This window comes from Labrus mixtus, chromosome 17 (genome assembly GCF_963584025.1).
Source record: "Labrus mixtus chromosome 17, fLabMix1.1, whole genome shotgun sequence".
NCBI classification, from domain to species: domain Eukaryota; kingdom Metazoa; phylum Chordata; class Actinopteri; order Labriformes; family Labridae; genus Labrus; species Labrus mixtus.
The window spans coordinates 20809160-20826901 of NC_083628.1; the positions used below are offsets into that span (position 1 = coordinate 20809160).

The window sequence follows — 17742 nt, forward strand, 5'->3', positions numbered from 1 at the left end:
ATCTGTGAGTCCAGAAACACAAAACCACTTATATAACAGTGCCATCTACTGGACAAAATGCTCCTCTTTTTGTCCATGCACTGCAAAAACACCCCTATCAAGATAAAATATGTCCACTGAGGGAAGTTTGTTCTGGACTCTATCCTGGTGATAAAACCTTAAAGTACTGCATAACAGAACTTATGTCACAGTCTAAAAGTCTTGTTACAGTAAAATGAGAGGAAAATCTGCTGATGTGTTGAGAAGCTATTATTAAGTATAATTCTAATCTAATTATTTATTTCCATTAGGAAAAAAAGATTTTGCAAATGGAAATCAAAGTTACAGCTAATATAAATTCAGATAAATGTGATAAAATAACAGATTTTAATCCAGATTTGTCACAATTAGAAGTTTACAACATTTTCTTTACTTATGTAAATTTCATTTTTGCCATCAAACAGAGAAAACATTTTTTTATCCGAATTGACAAATATGACTCAATCTACGCCTCTGAGTTATTCTTCAGTCTGCAATTTGATTGACTTCTTTTTTTTTTTTACTTTGTATTTCTTTTTGTTTTTGTTTCTTTGGTGTTTTTTTCTGTGGTTAATCATTTTTGTGTTTTTGTTTTCAGGTGGGCATTTATGAAAACACTCCCCCTCACAGGGTATTCAACAGTCCATACTCCACCTCTATGGATTACAACCCCTCACTCCGCATGTCCAAGGTTATGATCTTTTCATTATTAGTTTATGAAAGACTATCCCTACACATCTATGTACCACCTGTATTTTGTTTGCTTTATTCTTCCTTCATGTTTAGGTGTTAGAAATTATTTTAACATCAGAAATGAAAAAAGAAAATGTCAATCGACAAATGAATAACCAAACCTTTTGTGAGAGGATAGAATGTATTTCCACCTCCAACCCTGATGTTAAGATGCAGGTTCAGCATCACCAGCAGGTCTTATAGACTCAGTGAAAAGCTCAGGAGGATTTGAAAAGCTTGAAAAACACACATGCGAGCTTCCAGCACAATCACAGTCTTTTATAACCTGATGCACAGGCAGTGACTGACCCTCATCTGTGCCTCTTCAGACTTTTCAGACTGGACTTTCTCCTGCCACCTCCGAGATGAACCTCTACGGCTTCAACAGTCGCAGCACCAGTCCAGTGGGCCTGCCTACGCCCACCCACTCCCGCCCCCGATACTCGGCCTACGACACCCTGTTAAAGAGAAGGAACGAGGTCAACATCCCTGTACGTTAACACCGCTCAGACTCGCACACAAATACACAACTACAGTAGAAAACACAAACTCCTCCATCACACTTGCACTGTTTTATCTTTTATGTTCATTAAAGCCACAACATGGACTAAATTGTCCATGTCTTTTGTACTAAATTTAGAAGCAAAAAAAAGAACTCTTCTGTATCCTCGATTCACAAGCCATAAGTCTGATCATTTAAAAGTTCTTGCTCCACGACAGTAGCTGCAGTTGCATGCTGATATCTGTTTATACATATTAATAAGAGCCACATCATCGTTAAAGCAGATAAAATTGGTTCCAGAGTTAACCCTAACCCTAACCATTTGGTTTTTCCATTTTTATTCAATACTTGAATTTAAAGCCTGTTGAAATACTATTGAATGATACCAATTGGATTACAAATGAGAACCAAAAATTGTATCATATTCAATTTAGTTTCTGTCAAGTTCGTTCAAAGGCAGAATCTGTTTTCTACTCTTATATAGTTACAGCAGTAATGGGCTAATATCAGCCGACCGAGACATTGGTCAGCTTCAAATGTTAATTTTTATGTTCATATTATTTGATTTTAAAAGCAGCAGCAGCAGCAGCAGCAGCAGCAGTTGATGACAACCCACTACAGCATACGCTCTGCCACTATGGGAGCCCCCAATAGAAAGGACTACATAGAGGAGTTAACCAAGCAGCTGGACGCCTGTCAGAGGGTAAGCATCATCTCGTCACTTTTAACACAAGCACAAAGCTGCAGATGCCTGATAGTTGTCAGAGTGTACTGAATGTTGGGAGAAGTTATGTTCAGGGAAATGGAGCTACAGACATCTACTGTAGATGTGTCATAAAGTGGCTTCTTATTAATAACCAGCTGCAATGTAAGGGAAGAGGTTTTGAGCCACAATGTCTTCTTCTAGATGGTTCAAACATTTGTGGCTTTAACCGATGCTATTTGGTACTTTCTCCATTCAGCGCAACCATTTCCTGGAGGCAGAGAGTGTGGAGATGGATAAGGAGAGGAACCAGATCAGGTTGGATATTTTGATATTTTTATTTAATTATAATTATGATTTTGCTTCTTTTTTATTTACTGTCGCTCCAGCCTATCTTCTAAATGGTCTTATTTACAGTACTCTATAAAGTAATCATTTTTAAAGGAAACTAACACAAGCCATCTAACGACCTTGCTTCCTCTAAAGGTTAGACATGCGTAACCTGCTGGTGAACAACGAGGACCTGCTGAGGAACAACACTCAGCTGAACAACGAGATGAAGAGGCTGAGAGAGCAGATGATAGAGATAGACAGAGAGAAACAAACCATCGCCGCGAGATTCAGAGAGATGGAGGTGTGAGCAGATGGATGGATAGATGGATGGATGGATGGATGGATGGATGTTTGGATGGAGGGACAGAATTATCCTAAAGCCTGGGCATTTGCATGACAAACTGTTTTCATGATTTGTGCAGATTGAGGTGAAGGAGGCTCGGGAGGTGATGGTGGAGGCCAACACCCAGGAGTACGCCTTCAATTTCCTCCAGCAGTCGCTCCAAAACAGGCTCAAGGATGCTGAGGTACACTGAGTTGCATTGCTGCATTTAAAATAAAAAACCTAAACTCAGAGATAATTGTTTCCATGTCCAAATCATGGCAGATTTGGTGGAGTTCAAGCACAATCCAATTTATCCCAATGTTTGGTTGAAGGTATTCAGGAAATGTTGTCTGAGCTCTAGTAAAGCAATCATTTTTTCAATTGAAATTAAACTTATTTGATATTATATGGGTTATTTTGTCTTTGAGAAGTTGTAAAGGAGGGTACTCCAACAGGGTACTGCTGTCACCATGACCTTACTGTATTTTATGGAATAATTCTGCACTGGTGTTACCACAGTTGCAAGTAGCTCAAGTAAGCTGCTAAGAGTAATACAGAGTAGGATACAGCCCCTCTAGGGACCTGGAAACTTGTTAGGCTAACCTAGCTGCTTCCAAACTGCATCCATGTTTGCTTGTTATCTTCTAGCAGGTTGGAAAATAATCTAATTAAAATCTAGCAACAGTGTTGTATTAATTTACCCAGCAACAAACCCAGTCTTTCTTAAATTCTGAAGTCTGTGACTAAAATACCTTTCTTTGTAGAAAAAAAAAAGGAGTAGTCAAAGTATTACAGTCCTTTGAAAGTATTTTGGCGGCATGATAAAGAAATGTTAATAAGGAAGTAGAGCTCTGAACTCTCCATCGTTTTGTGTTGTGATGTGTTCAGGAGAGCCTGGAGAAGGAGACACTGCACTCACAGACTCTTAGTGATAAGTTGTGGCATGCAGAGAGGCAGCTGGAGGAGCTGGAGGTTGACCAAGGCACCAAAAACAAGAAGACATCAGCACTCAACAGCACCATCCTCAGACTGGAGACAGAGGTACACAGACAGAGATGTTATTTGACCTTTACAGGCCTGTAAAAGAAGAATGCAATTTGTGAAGGTTAATATATTTGGTTTAGGTTGATGAGACGGAATTTAATTAAGATGATTTATTTATGAATGACAAGAAAACCTAACCGATTTAAACCCAAATAATATTCAGATAGATGACCATGGACATGATACTCTCTTATGTTCCCCTCAGGGACAAAGTGCATTGTATCGCATCATAATGTATTGTATCCTATCCTATCCTATCATTTGTAGAGTCCAATTGAGTGTCTTCAAATAAGAGCTGTTATAGTATTACACTCTGTATACTTTTTTGTATAAACTGCACATTACATCTTCCGTTCCATTGACCTCCCTTTAGATTTTTTAAATTAAAATTGTGGCTGGCAGACAGATAGTTACTGTATGTAAAGTTTAGTTTCATCTGTATATCGTGATACAATACAGCCAAACCTGTAACGAAGAAGTGAGGTAAAGTAAAGTAGGTCCCAGCATAGAGCCCTGAGGAACTCCAAAGGCTTGAGATCAATCCCAGAAATCTTTTCATCACCTCTTTGTTGTTCATGTTTTTAATACGGTACAAAACGACATAGGCAGCAATGTTATATGAAAGCAATGTGTGATTTAGATTCCTTTCAATGGCTTACTATAAATTCAGAAATCATTTGACCAAGGTCAACATTTCTGATGCTGTGTGTATGAACCTGCAAATGTAAATATTTGTGTTTTTGTGTGTTTCCAGCTGGCTGATGCCCTGCAGGTGTCCACACAGGCTGCAGTAGAGCTGAGCCTTCAGCAGAAGCTGCGTGATGACGTGCAACAGAGGGTGGAGGAGCTGGAGGAGACTCTGCTGGAGAAGGAGCAGGAGCTGCAGAGACTACAGTCAATTGTCAACAGACTACAGGGAGAGGTATGTCCACCAGATTGCCATCCATTGAATACCACACATTTGAGAAACTATCTTGTGCTGTTAATGCTGTTGTATAAGTTAAACAAACTGAGCGATTTAAAGCTTCAAACAGCAGAGAATACTTTGGGTACAATGTGTTTTTTTGAGAGTTTTTTCGTGTGTGTGTGTGTGCAGGTCTCTGGTAAACTCATTGATAAGGAGCGCACACTGGAGGAGGAGATCCAGCTGAGAGAGAGGATCCAGCTGCAGTGTAAGCAGGCAGAGAGGACTGTGGATGACCTCCAAATGGAGCTGCAGACCACCAACCAGACAAAAGAGGACCTGGCCAAACAACTCAAACAGGCTCAGGTAAACCATCGGATACTCAATGGCAATAAAAGTGTTAATATGCAGTTTCAAAGTGTTTCAGAAATAATATCTTGCAAAATAAATCAAAAATTGTAAACATAGAATTTATGGCAGAACTGTCATATTTAGTATCACCCTTGGTAAGATTTAAAATGTCACACACCTTCCTCTCTTTATTTGGTATAATTTAAATAAGTTGCTATATTAGAGACTATCCACAGAGGGAGAACATACAGTACATGACCTGATGATTCAAACAGAGATGTCCACTCGAATTAATCAGTCATGCAAATCATTAGAGTTTGGGGTTAATGAGGCATTAATTATGCAAATCCTGTTTAGCAATCAACTCGCTAATTCCATAATCCCAAATGTTCATCACGTTGCTATTTCTGAAGATAGTTAATCTGTCCCATTTCTGAATAACCTGAATGTGTTCTGCTGACAGTTGTCATCAAGCAGAGTGACCTCAGATCACAGGCTGTTGGGAACAACGTTATTTTAGTTGTTTGGAAGATGTTTGAATTCTGTTTTTACCTGGTCTTATTTCAGGAGAAGATGATCGACCTGGAGACCGATCTGGAGGAGCTCCAAGACAGCGAGCAGAGGTGGGCCGCCAAGCACAAGAGAGCTATCGAACAGGTAATCACAGTGGAAATGGAAGGTGTTATTTAAACACTGACGGATAATTCACCATCCATTACTTTAACCGGAATTGAGTGTTGGCTTGTTCTTGAGACATTTCTGCATTTTCCCATCAGACCGAGCAGCTGCAGTTGAAGCTGATTCAAGAGAAAGATCTGAACGACATTCTGGAGACTGACAAGATCTCCATGGAGAGACAGGTACTGTGCAGTTGTGGAATGATTTAAAATAATACTTTGTTGAAGTGTATGCAAATTAAAATAGAGAAACAATAATAAGCAAGCAAAGTGCCTGTAAGATCTGATCTCAAATCAAAGTTCTCTCTTAATCTGTCTGTAGCTGCGTGAGCTGCGTCTGGAGATTGAGGAGCTTCACAGCTCTAGAGTTCAGGAGGACGTCATCTCCAGGGCGGAGACCCGAGTCAAAGAGCTGGAGAACAGTCTGAGGGCCGAGGAGAGGTCAGTCACATGAAAAATCTTCTTTTTTTCTCTTTATATCCTAAGCTGTCTTCACACCTGTAGCTCGGATCATTTATTCAGGACCAGGAAAGGAAATTATTTGAAAAAAGGAAACTATTAATAAAAATGTCACACATATTACAGACAGAAGTACAGTCGTGGTTCTGGTTTCTTTTTTTTTTGATCCAGTTGTAGAATCATGTGTTTGTGTTTGGTTGCAGGAACAAATCAATTCTGGCCAACAGCGTCAGCAAACTGGAGAGGAGGATCAATGAGCTCAGCGACCAGATGGAGGAGGAACATAGGATAGCCAATGAGCAGAAAGAACTGGTACACAAGAACTCATACACTCTCCCCACATGATGGCATTATAACAAAAACAAAGTCTAATCGGGTGCAGTCATATTTAAACCATCTGATCTTCAGTTTTAACTGCCTTGAATAAGGATCATTAAAATAAAACGGCTCATAAAAGATTTAAGAGCCACACATGAGTGAAAACTTGAAAAACTGAAATTCTGGTGTTAGCTTTTGGAATCAATGGGATGTGCTTTATTTTCCATAGTTTTAGACCTAATTTAATCATAAATATACTAAAAGAACTGTACACACATGTCACAAGTACACTCAATCAAAAGGGACGATATTTATCATTAATCTGGATTCACTATACGACTTTCTGACTACACAATTTTCTGATTTGATTAGAGGTATGAGGTTGAAGTCAAATTATGAATAAATAATATTCTTTAAATTAAATTATCTGACAACAAAAATGTTCATTTTATTCTTGTTGTTTCTTTATACATTCAAGTAATCCATTCTAATTGTGAGGTTTTATAGTTATGGAAAACAAAATGTATTTTTTATTTATAGAAAGTGACACTGATATCATATAAAAAAGATCTGTTTAGAAAATTCTTATCAGCTACTGATGCAAAAAACGTAATGATGTCAAACAAGAGAAGTCAAAAGTGGATAGTGCCCTCTGCTGGTTACAAAGAGTATTGCAATATATTATTTGTCTCATCGATTTGAATCGTCCCTGTTTTGTATGGATATCTAATTGTATCACAAGGTATAGTTACATCCTTTCATCAGACAGTGTGTGTTTCTGTCCTGCTGAGTGTTTAAACTCTGTGATTGCTCCTTCAGATGGCTCAGAGGATCCGCTCACTGAAGCGTCAGCTGAACGAGGCCGAAGAGGAGGCGAGCAGGAAGGAGGCGCAGTACCGCCACACCCAGAGAGAGCTGGCAGAGGAGAGGGAGACGAGCGGGCGGCTGCAGAGGCAGCTGCTCGACCAGCACATACAGATAAAGTACATGATCTGATACATATTATAAGAAAGATATTTTGTGAGTGTAACAGCAATAAAAAAGTACTTTTCTAAGAATGTTTCTGAACCCATTTTGGTCCAACATAAAGTTTTTTTTGGCCTTTCTTTAACCTGTTTTTGAGTCATACATGGAGGGAATACTACCTTCAAGAACAGACCTACAGAAGTAAATGGATGTACAGATGTGTTTCTTACTTTCCTCTTGTACAGGTCACAGCAGTGACTTTCATGGTCGGTATCTAAACAACATGTCCCTCTGTCACAGGCGTAAGGACACGCTGACCATCCGTCAGACTCTGGACAACCTGAAGTTGGACCTGAGTGTCGACGACGAAGATGAAGAGAATCCGCCGGAGGAACAAACACCAAGCCAAGTCACTAAAGTCTAAACAATCACACTTCAGCTCATGGAACAGGCAACAGTGCAGTTAGGATGTGTTTAAATGGTTTTTTCGTTAACTGCCACCAAAACCAACAATAATGGAGAAGAGGAAAAAGCCTGTTGTATGAGACAAAACAAATCTCCAGTCAAATTCTCAGGACTAAAGAATGACCGAAGAAGTGACATTAGATTCTCATTTTAGCCATTTGGGGGCAAGGCGGTTTTTTTAAATCTATTTTTTTAACCAGGATGTTTTCTTGAACCATGGATGCCTTTTCTTGAAGTTCAATTGTAAATTAACTTTTATCTTTATCTTTTTTTAACCAAACTTATATTATCCTAATGATCTCCTACAAAGCGTCCCAAACAAAAGAAAGGTATGTGGTCCAATAAGAAACATGAAAAGATTGTTATATTTTTCTGCAAAAATCTTCTTTCTTCTACCTTCAGTATGCTTCACTATTTTCCTTTTATGTGCTGAATTTGAAGCCTGCTTGTAGAATAATTGGGGGGAAAAAAAAGCTTGACCATCATATTTTCTCCTTTTCTTTTCCATAATATTTATAAGAATTTGTTAGTTTACCTTAGTGCAATAAGATGTAGAGGGAAACTTACTGGTGACAAAGACATTTTATTATCGTAGCAACAGACCGCTGGAGTCTGTTCCAGCGAGCTTTTGAACAGTGAACCGTCCAGGAAGGCGTCTTCATTTTGTGCTCCACAGATTGCATACCGTATAAGCATTTAAGTTGAAATAATACTTTTAACTCCCACAGACTTTACAACAAACAAAAAGGAGATTATTTATATCGAACACTTTTTTGTGTTTGTGTTGTTTTTATGATTTCTGATATTTTTCCATGTTCTGTACTTGAGATGTTTGAGGGGTATAATATTAGAGTTTAGTTTGAGGTATTTTATAGGGTTGGCTGCTGTATTATTTAAACTCACTGTGCCTTCCACTTACAGTATCTGTTCATGAAAGGATTGTTTTGTCAGCAAAGACGACGACAGAAAAGGAAATGCAACTCATCACGTTGCCTTTGTTTGTGTGTCTTTGTTAAACTGTAAAATGTGCAAAATAGGACGTTTTAGCTCTCAGAAGTATGAAAAAATGTCTCACCACAGTTTGGATCAAAGATATGTGTCAATGCAAAGTGATGAAGTGAACAAAATGGCATTAAGAGACAGCTTTCATGCCACGCTGTTGTCTTAGTTAATGTCCTGTTTGCTCTTATAATTAGATAACTAGGTGTACAGAGAGAGGCAAACAGGGCTAGGCTGTTTAATTCAAACCAATGGATATTCACTGATTCTCAAAAAGTTCATAAAGACTCAAAGTTGAGAGGATAATCCTCCCCTTTCTCATTGAAACTGAAATGAGCCCAGCTCTGGTCTGCATGCTTCATCAAAAGCTGTGGTAAACACTTAAAGCTACTTTTAAGACAAAGATGTTCTATGTTTACATTGGTTGGTGTATTTGGCTTTTTTTGGAAACAGGATAATAAATCTTCTGTTTGTGTCTATAGAAAGGTTTTTATAATTCAGCTGTTGGGGAGTAGAATTGCTGCAGAGTGTCACTGGTGTCTTTTTTTTGTTGTTTAATGGAGGAGGTTGACAGTGTCTACACATATGTAAAAAAGAAATAGAATACACTTGACTTATTTTTGTAACTACACTTCACATTCTGCTGGCTCTGCTGTTCTCGGGTATTTATTTTTGTTGTTCATGTTCTCTTTATTTTGGTGAGAAGTTTCTACACAATGGAAATAAACTCTTCTTCACTGTAAATTCTGGATGTAGTGTTTTTTTTGTCTTAAATAGTTTCCATTATTTTTGCTTTGATTACGAAAGCGCTAAGCAGACATTCATCAACACTTTTCTGGAGAACACAAATGATTAAAGGTAACATATTAACATATTATTCTCCTTTTTAACCAGTTTAAATAAGTTTCAGAGCTCCCCAAAACATGTGTGAAGTTTCTTGTTCTAAATCCACTCTGATCCTGTATTTAATCATGCCAATAAACCCCTCTATTTCAGCCTTGCTCAGAACAGGCTGTTTCTGTGTCTGTAGCTTTAAATATGTAAATGAGCTGTGTCTGACCACGGCCCCTCTCTGGAAGGACTTGGGTGGCTCGGGTTTTCTTGCTCCATGCCTTATCGTTTACGGTGAGAAGGCAGACTCAGAGGACAGAACAAACACGTAGCTGTGGGAGTGTCACCCACCTGGGGGAGGGGTCATGAAGGGAAAATCTCCAAACGGCCTGTTTGAGCACACATTTTCTGAAAAGTGGAGCAGGCAAAAGACAGAGAGGATGAACTTTTCTCATAATTTGGGTGTAAGTAGCTCCCGCAGTAGCTCAGTCTGTAGGGACTTGGGTTGGGAACCGGAGGTGCGGACCAAATATGGAAGATGGTCTGGTTGCTGGAGAGGTGCCAGATCACTTCCTGAGCACTGCCGAGGTGCCCCTGAGCAAGGCACCAAACCCCCTCCACACCATCAGCTCAGGAGCGCCCATTGTGGGCAGCTCCTTCACTCTGACATCTCTCCATTAGTGCATGTCCATAGCATCCTGTTTGTGCATGTGTGTATATTTCAGCCTATATTGTTGTATTGTATATTGTATATGTTTGTGTTGCATGATTAACAGAGTGTAAAAACAGAAATTTCCCCTTGCGGGGATCAATAAAGTAAATCTTAATCTTAAACAGGCTAGGGACACATATTAGGGTTAGAGAAACATGGTGAAGTGTATTTTGAATAATATGTGACCTTTAAATGCCTTATCTCTCGATAAAAAACGCTGGTTTTCTTACGATAACGGGTTCATTTCCACTGATTCGATCTTAATAATCTCCGCTTATCTAAAAAAGCTCACCGCAAAAAATTATACAACTAATCAGAAAAATGAACACTTGGACATGAATCAGCATAATAACCAACTTTCATGACAGAAGGCGGGTTTGATTGAAAAATTGTTTAAATGTTTTCACTTTAAAGTTTGACCCATCTGTCAAGACGAAAGAGGCGGGGTTTAAGACCTATACTGTATCTAGGCAGCAGGGGGAGCGCTGAATATTTTGGCATCACTGTTGTCTGTCCCTTTGTATATATAGTCTATGGTCAAAGTCTTTGGTTTTTGTAAAGTATTACCAATATTCTATTATTAAGGATTTGTTTTTGCGCTTTTTACATTTAAGTTCAGGTTAAATTTTCTTATTTTTTTCTTCAATAAATCCACACAGCTGTCACTATAGCCAAGCAAACATCCCAAAGAAGAATGAAACGAGGATAAAACAAACACAAATTTATTTGCAGCTCGGACATTAGAAACATTAAACACATCGCAGGTCATTTCATTCTCAATGTGTCAAACATGCTGACGGTGCAACAAACACACACAGGCATCAAAACACACTGTGAAATCAGAAGAGAAACGAGTACGAACTGCAGGCATCAGAGAGAACTCCACACAGAGGATTTCCAAAAATAAAAACTCTTAGAGGTACTTGGATTGAGTCATTATTTTCTTATAGTATATCTGGCACACAAAACAACATCTTGATTTCTGGTGTCTTTTGTCTCTGCTTTGAAATCTATGATCAATAATGCATTAAAATATCCAGTAGGTAGCTCACAAACTTTTACAGAAGATCAGACAGAAGAGTTAAGAACAGGCACGACACTGTCTCCTCAAATCATGTAAACTTTCAGAGTGAATACAAACACGATTAAAAATCATTCAAGACTCGTGGGATAGATGCTTCATGGAAAACATGGCACAAGGAAGCGAAAATCAACATCATGTCAGTTAATGTGAGATGTGACTGAATACAGATTATATGAGCAAAAAGGCATCAGATGATAAACTCAAAATCAATTCTGAGCGAATATAATGAGCAACGTATAAAAGTATTGATAAAGCTGACAAATTGGTTCAGAAGATTGTCACAATTAAAAGGCATCAGTTTGAGATAGTAAGGAAAATGGACGTCCATAACGAGAGGATTGGAAATTTAGAGCCAGTGTTTTAAAGTAGGCCTGCACGATACGGGGAATATATGCAATGTGCGATAACACGGTTTAAAATTGCGCTAACGAGACAACTCAGTTTTTCTCTCTTTTCATAATCCGTCAGATGTCACACAGCACTTGTGTTTCTGAGATGTTTGACCTTCACATCCAAAGTGGCACCAATTTATCAGAGCGTAGCGTCTAGGCAGCTGCTAGCTAGCATCTGACTGTATCTAAATGGTGTTAAAGCATGGTCATTGTTCCCAAGCCTCCTTCTGATGTGTCAAATGAATACATGCTGAGTGAGAACGTTTTGCTTGTTGCTATGAAATAATTAATTTTTATTTATCGCAATAAATTCAATGAATTTGCGATTAATTGTGCAGCTATAAAAAGACTGATAAATCTCCGTTAACTATTATTTTCATGGGTTCATTTTGTTTCCTTGACTCACTTAATCTGAGCTGTAAGGCAGATCTTAAAGATTGATTTCTTTTTCTTTTTTCCTTCATTGTGAAAAAAAAAGTAATTCAAATACTCATTACACATAAAACGTTTGCTGTATATACCGTTAAACTTCAACTAGCCTAATAGCCCGGGCTTTTATTTCCTTCAGTTTATAAAATGACCTAACCCTTTTTTTGGTACAGGCGTCACTAAGAGACTAAATTCATGCACAGGAAATATTGGACAGACTTTCAAATTGTAAAATTAAGTAAAAAGAATATTTAACTTTGGACAAAATTAGGATATCACTCAACACATTAAATTAAAAATCCTTTATTTGATTTGATCTTTGTTTAGCTTTGACAGCCCAACCATGCCCACCTGCTGGACGGTGGAAGAGAGAGGGAGACCCCCTTGTTAATATATTTTGATCCGCAAACTAAACAACACTTAATGCACAGAGGCCTCTAATTGAGACCTGCATTTATTTGTCAAAATGTGCAGCAACATCGGGCTAGTAAAAGGGACTGGGCCTTAAATTGGGATGGGCTTTTATTTGAAGTTTTACGGTAAAACTAAATTGATGATCTTTTATCTTGCAACTTCCAAGTTCAATGTATCTGCAATCACGTTGTGTTACATAAAGAAACTGACAAATGTCCAACTACAGGTCCTCAAAGTTCAAAATACATCCTGACAGCCCTGCTTTTGTGTGTCGTACTGATGGTGTACAAAGTTATCATTTCACTGGATAATGAAAAAAAAAATGACAGGAGAAATTTACCCGAAATGGAATGATGCAACTCTGTACAATATTTTAGCCTCTTTTAGCTTATTGTTTTGTTTTTAGAGTCTTAGTAAATCCCTTTATAAGTTAAAAGGTTGACAATTTCAGCTTGAAACCACTGTTTATACCTGCCCCGCATCAAACAGCAAGACGACAAAGTCAGCCATGAGCTGGTCATATAAGTCTACCAACAAGAGAGCTCTTTTATAGCTCTTTTTATTTGTAACTCTCAACGTATATAAGGTGATGCCGAGGCCTTTCTCTGCTTGTGTCACTGTCATCAAGAATATAAATATCAGTCATGCAGCTTCAAACAACTTTAAGGTCAAATGTGATATAACTGACATATCGCCTGCTTTAATGTTACAGGACGTGACTCATGAAGGGAAGTTGCAAGGGAAGTGTTCAGAAATAAGTAAATAAACAAAATAACCTGACCTTCTATTGAAGTAATACTTACATACTTGAAGTTCAATTAGTGAACTGTGAATCAACTGAGAAACCATGAAAACAAATCTTAAAAGATACACCATTATCTGTGGACATTATCCAGTGTAATGCTGATGAGAAACTGGCAGAGAATGTAACAACGTGAGCCATCTCCTTGTTTCATTGTGATCAGCGTATTAACAGCAGTGGGTGTTTAATATGGCACTGAGATCAGCTGCTGGCAGACGACTCTGCGTGGCTGTTCAACAACAACAACGAGAAACACAAAATAAAATAAAAACACATTCTCGTTGGTAATTTTCTCAGCAGAATGAGGGTTGAGTTCGTTTTAAAAAACCTTAACAGTGTTGTTTTTTATGGATCCAGAGAGCACAATACTGACTGATAAAAGTAATGTATGCACTATTGAAAAATCAAATGATGTGATTTTGTAATCTTTATAAAATGCGGTTGGAAATGTTGTGTAAACTGAAGGATGACACGATGATTAATCTGCCAACATTTGTAAAGTAAAAAGATAATTCCTCTTGTACACGCTGCACCTCGAGTTGACTGAACATGTTTTGTAACGTAAGGCAGATCAAGGTAATACTCCATGTTAGTAAAGAAGGTGGGTCGCACTTAAAACTAAAGACAACATCTTCAAATCCAAGCTGAATGAACCCTTAAAAAAAAAGTCAATTTGGATATTTTTTTGTCAAACTGATGTTGAGCTGTGCTCTTGCATGGCATCCTCATAAAAAAACAACTGAGCCTTTTAAACTGAACTGAGTTGAAACTGTAGCATGATTTCATGAGCAAAAAACAATGTAGTGTTAAGCAAAAAAAAAAGAACATGACAAAAAATTGGTCCACAGATTTCTCAAGGGGCTCTATTCAAACCATTTATAATTAATAATCAACATTGTATATATTTATCACTGTAGCACTTAAAGGGAGTGTAAAACTACACTTTTGCTCGTTAAATGTTACAAAATGTGATGCAAACTAAAGAGGGAGAGGCCAGAAGGTGTATTCAGACACCTTATTATTTGTATTTGTGTTCTGAGTGGAACTTGAATCCAGCCAATCACAGAGGCAGTCGCCCGTTCCCTTTCAAAGCAGCGTCCACTGAGTTTTGCATGTTGCAAACAAGGTAAAGGAGCGAATGGTTCTCTGCTGAGGGAACAGATCTGCTTATGCACATGGGGAAGGCGTGCCAGCAGAACATCTACAGGAGCAGCAGGAATTCACCAAAGCTCCCTGAGGTGACGTAGCTGAGGGAGAAGGTGTCAGCGGGCCATTCCTGGCTCCACCAGGACACCTGCATGATGCCTGAAGCAGTTTGCTAATGTCAGGAGACAGGTTGCTGAGTGTGAGGAACACACAAGGTCCAAGCTTCCTAGAGGGTGCGTCACTTTTTTAAACATTTTGTAGATGAATACGTTAGTTTTTTGGGGTTTTTTTTTGGGGGGGGGGGGGGGGGGGGGTTAAGAGCACTAGGCAATGAAAAAATGAAACAAACCAAAATAAAACTTCAGATAACTTTCTTTTATAGACATGGTAACTAAAAAAAAGAAATTGAAGTGTGAGATATAAAGAATACAACTAAAATATGACAACACAAATAATAATACGTTTGTTTTAATATAAATATTTGAACAACATTGGTCATATGTGTGGCCTTAAAGCGACATTTCACTGTCTGATTATCTGTTACAAAGAGATGAGACATCGTCTGCTATTGGCTGCCCTGACAACATGACGTCACCCAACTGACAAATCAGAAATATCTATTTGCATAATAATTATGCCATTTTGTTATAATGGTCCCCTCCAGTCATACATTTGGTCAAATCCATTTATATTGAATTACATTGGGCCTCTTTTACATCTTTGATGGATCTGGAAAGAAGACATCTTTTTTTATATATTAATGGATGAAAAATCTTTCATTTGCAAATTGGCACCTCCAGGGCAGCAGATATCTCAGCAGATGTATCTCAAACTCCAAAATAGATTAAATATCTGTTCCACCAGTGTAACAATGCTTTAAAAGCCAAGGCAGTAGGTCAGTGAAACAACACGTCTTTCCTGGTCTAGGCATGGACACACTATATTAATGATAAACGATGCAGGTTTTAGTCCTCCATTGCATGCTGTACCCATATTTGTCTTACAATATGAATGACCACTCCAGTCGGGTACCATCATGAAGGTGTAATGTACAGTTAGCTTTACATCAGCGACGTCTGACAAACCAGCTAGCTAACGGAGAGCTAGCTGAAGTTATTAAATGTGTGGCAATAGGAAACAGGAACAGGATAAAAACTATCCGGTGTCTGTATGAGAAAACGCCAAAGTTTCCAAGAAGAGCTTAGCTGGCTGGGTTACCTTAGCTAACCTTATAAAAGCTATTTGTTGTTGATAGTTGGTGTCAAAAGTCAGACAGGGAATTCAGATACATAGCATTAGCATAACATGAGCAACAACCAACTCTATGACCGCAGTATGGAGAGAATGTTGGATTCGTCTTCATATGGAGCTACAAAAATATCATCTTTACTCCAAAACAGTCAGTTGTTGCTTCGTCAATAATAGCATGTTGCTTTTAGCCATCGCTAACACTGCTAAGCATTAGCTAGTATCTGGTTAGTTAGCTTCAAAGTGGAGGCAGGTTGCTACAGACTTTTGAGACACAAGTGTTTTTTTTATGAATGAATACCAACAGAAATCATGTTTGGTCAATTGTGTTGATCCAAAATAATAGTATTTGTTGCTAACAATACAGAAAATAACCTACTTAGTGGTGTGTGTGATTATTCACAATTGAATTGTATACAGGCGATAAACCCTTGTTTTCTCGTTAATTTAGCTCATTGTTACAAATGTTAAGTATTATACAGGCCCTTATATTTATCTACCTAACATGTTGAAATTAACTTAACAAAAAATGTAATTACTGCTCAATATGTTATCAGAGACTGCATGTTAAAAAGAATCATAATAAGCCAAGAAAAGCAACGATCACCCGGGTATCAACAACTCCAACGCCTTTTTGGACTCTTTACTTTTCCAATCCGTCAAAAAGACAAAACGGCTTGGAGCATATTAAACAAAAAATGGGTACAGCATCCGTGACAGTAGGAAATGGGGAGATTTTTTTTTTTGATTGGTCACTGCTCAGCCTGATCAAAAAGGAAATGTTTTAGGAGACAATTACGACTTCATTTTCAACAAAAACAGCCTGATGTTAAACTCTTTGCGGCCCAGATTAGTCTGTCATCCAATGACGGCCGAAAAAGGCAGCACGATCATTCATCCGTTACAATTTGACACACATATAAGACTTCAAAGAGTTGAAAAACATAGATTTAAACACCTATTTAAGCCATTTTAGATCACTTCACATCACTCAAGCCACTTTTTGAGAACAGAAATGGGAGCTTGCAGAGCTTAATTCCCAGGTTGCGTGTTTTAACGAGGCACATTATGTGTCTGACAGTGAGGAAACGTTCACCTGTCTGTTTTAATTTCCTCCGTAAGGAGCTCAAAGGCAGACAGGCTGAGAATGTATCACCTTCAATGTCCACTAGAGGGGGACAGGGTTGTTTCATTGCCAGGGTGGCGGACAGGAGAAGGGAGAAACCAGGGGTGAAGAGAAAAGAAAAATGAGCAGAGGATGGATCATGGTTAGTTTCAGAGAAAAGAGAGTGAACGATGTGCAATAAAAGAAAGAGAAATCAATCGAAGGTGGGAGTGTGGCGAGCCAAAAGGACAGACAACAGAGGAGGGCTGGACTGGTTGTTTTTCCTGAATCACCTCTTCATCTAGCATGCACATTTCTTCTCACTGGACTGCGAATCGGTGAGCTTTGTGGCCCCGTTCCCATTGGCTGACTCTGCTGGTGGTTTGTCAACACACTGCTCCATCCTCTTCATGACCAGGTCCAGCAGCGTTATCACCGACTTGTCCACCTCAGCACCTGTCGCTGCACTGGTCTCGAAGTAGGGGATCCTGTGAGCAACAAAAACTTTTTTTTTTTTAATGCCAACACTTCTGAATGTTTAAGTCTGTAACAGCGGGGCTATTCTTATTATCACAATTTCAATGTAACCACAAAAGCAGCCTGTTTTAATCGTTTGATGGGTATAATGGACATGCTTTCACACCATATTGACGCAGTAAGAAGAAGCTCAAGCTAAACATCAGCCTCTCTCAGATTAATGGGTGCCAATTCAGTGGGGGAAAAAATGCTTTTTGGATTTATTTTAGATTAAAGAGGGACATGTTGCTAAATCTGGTTCTGTGT

At 38.5% G+C, this 17742-nt stretch overlaps 2 protein-coding genes across 8 annotated transcripts in view; one reads left to right on the forward strand and one right to left on the reverse strand.

The window, feature by feature from the left end:
* Window positions 1-9540, forward strand: part of LOC132991892 (cingulin-like protein 1) — a 54924-nt gene extending 45384 nt beyond the window's left edge. For 3 of the 4 annotated variants that reach the window (XM_061060847.1, XM_061060848.1, XM_061060850.1), the window contains 15 exons: window positions 617-709; window positions 1080-1241; window positions 1827-1955; window positions 2215-2273; window positions 2442-2589; window positions 2711-2815; window positions 3502-3654; window positions 4412-4579; window positions 4754-4927; window positions 5480-5569; window positions 5689-5772; window positions 5912-6030; window positions 6252-6360; window positions 7186-7349; window positions 7633-9540. In XM_061060847.1, coding sequence (XP_060916830.1) covers window positions 617-709; window positions 1080-1241; window positions 1827-1955; window positions 2215-2273; window positions 2442-2589; window positions 2711-2815; window positions 3502-3654; window positions 4412-4579; window positions 4754-4927; window positions 5480-5569; window positions 5689-5772; window positions 5912-6030; window positions 6252-6360; window positions 7186-7349; window positions 7633-7756 — 1881 coding nt within the window. In that variant the 3' untranslated portion in view covers window positions 7757-9540. The remainder of the gene's footprint in view (window positions 1-616; window positions 710-1079; window positions 1242-1826; window positions 1956-2214; window positions 2274-2441; window positions 2590-2710; window positions 2816-3501; window positions 3655-4411; window positions 4580-4753; window positions 4928-5479; window positions 5570-5688; window positions 5773-5911; window positions 6031-6251; window positions 6361-7185; window positions 7350-7632) is intronic. The other variant, XM_061060849.1, reaches the window with a different exon arrangement.
* Window positions 1-17742, reverse strand: part of rab27b (RAB27B, member RAS oncogene family) — a 160239-nt gene that overhangs the window by 93427 nt on the left and 49070 nt on the right. For 3 of the 4 annotated variants that reach the window (XM_061062034.1, XM_061062035.1, XM_061062033.1), the window contains one exon: window positions 11046-17447. In XM_061062034.1, the coding sequence (XP_060918017.1) occupies window positions 17261-17447 (187 nt within the window). In that variant the 3' untranslated portion in view covers window positions 11046-17260. Of the gene's footprint in view, window positions 1-11045; window positions 17448-17742 lie in introns of those variants that run through there. The other variant, XR_009676353.1, reaches the window with a different exon arrangement.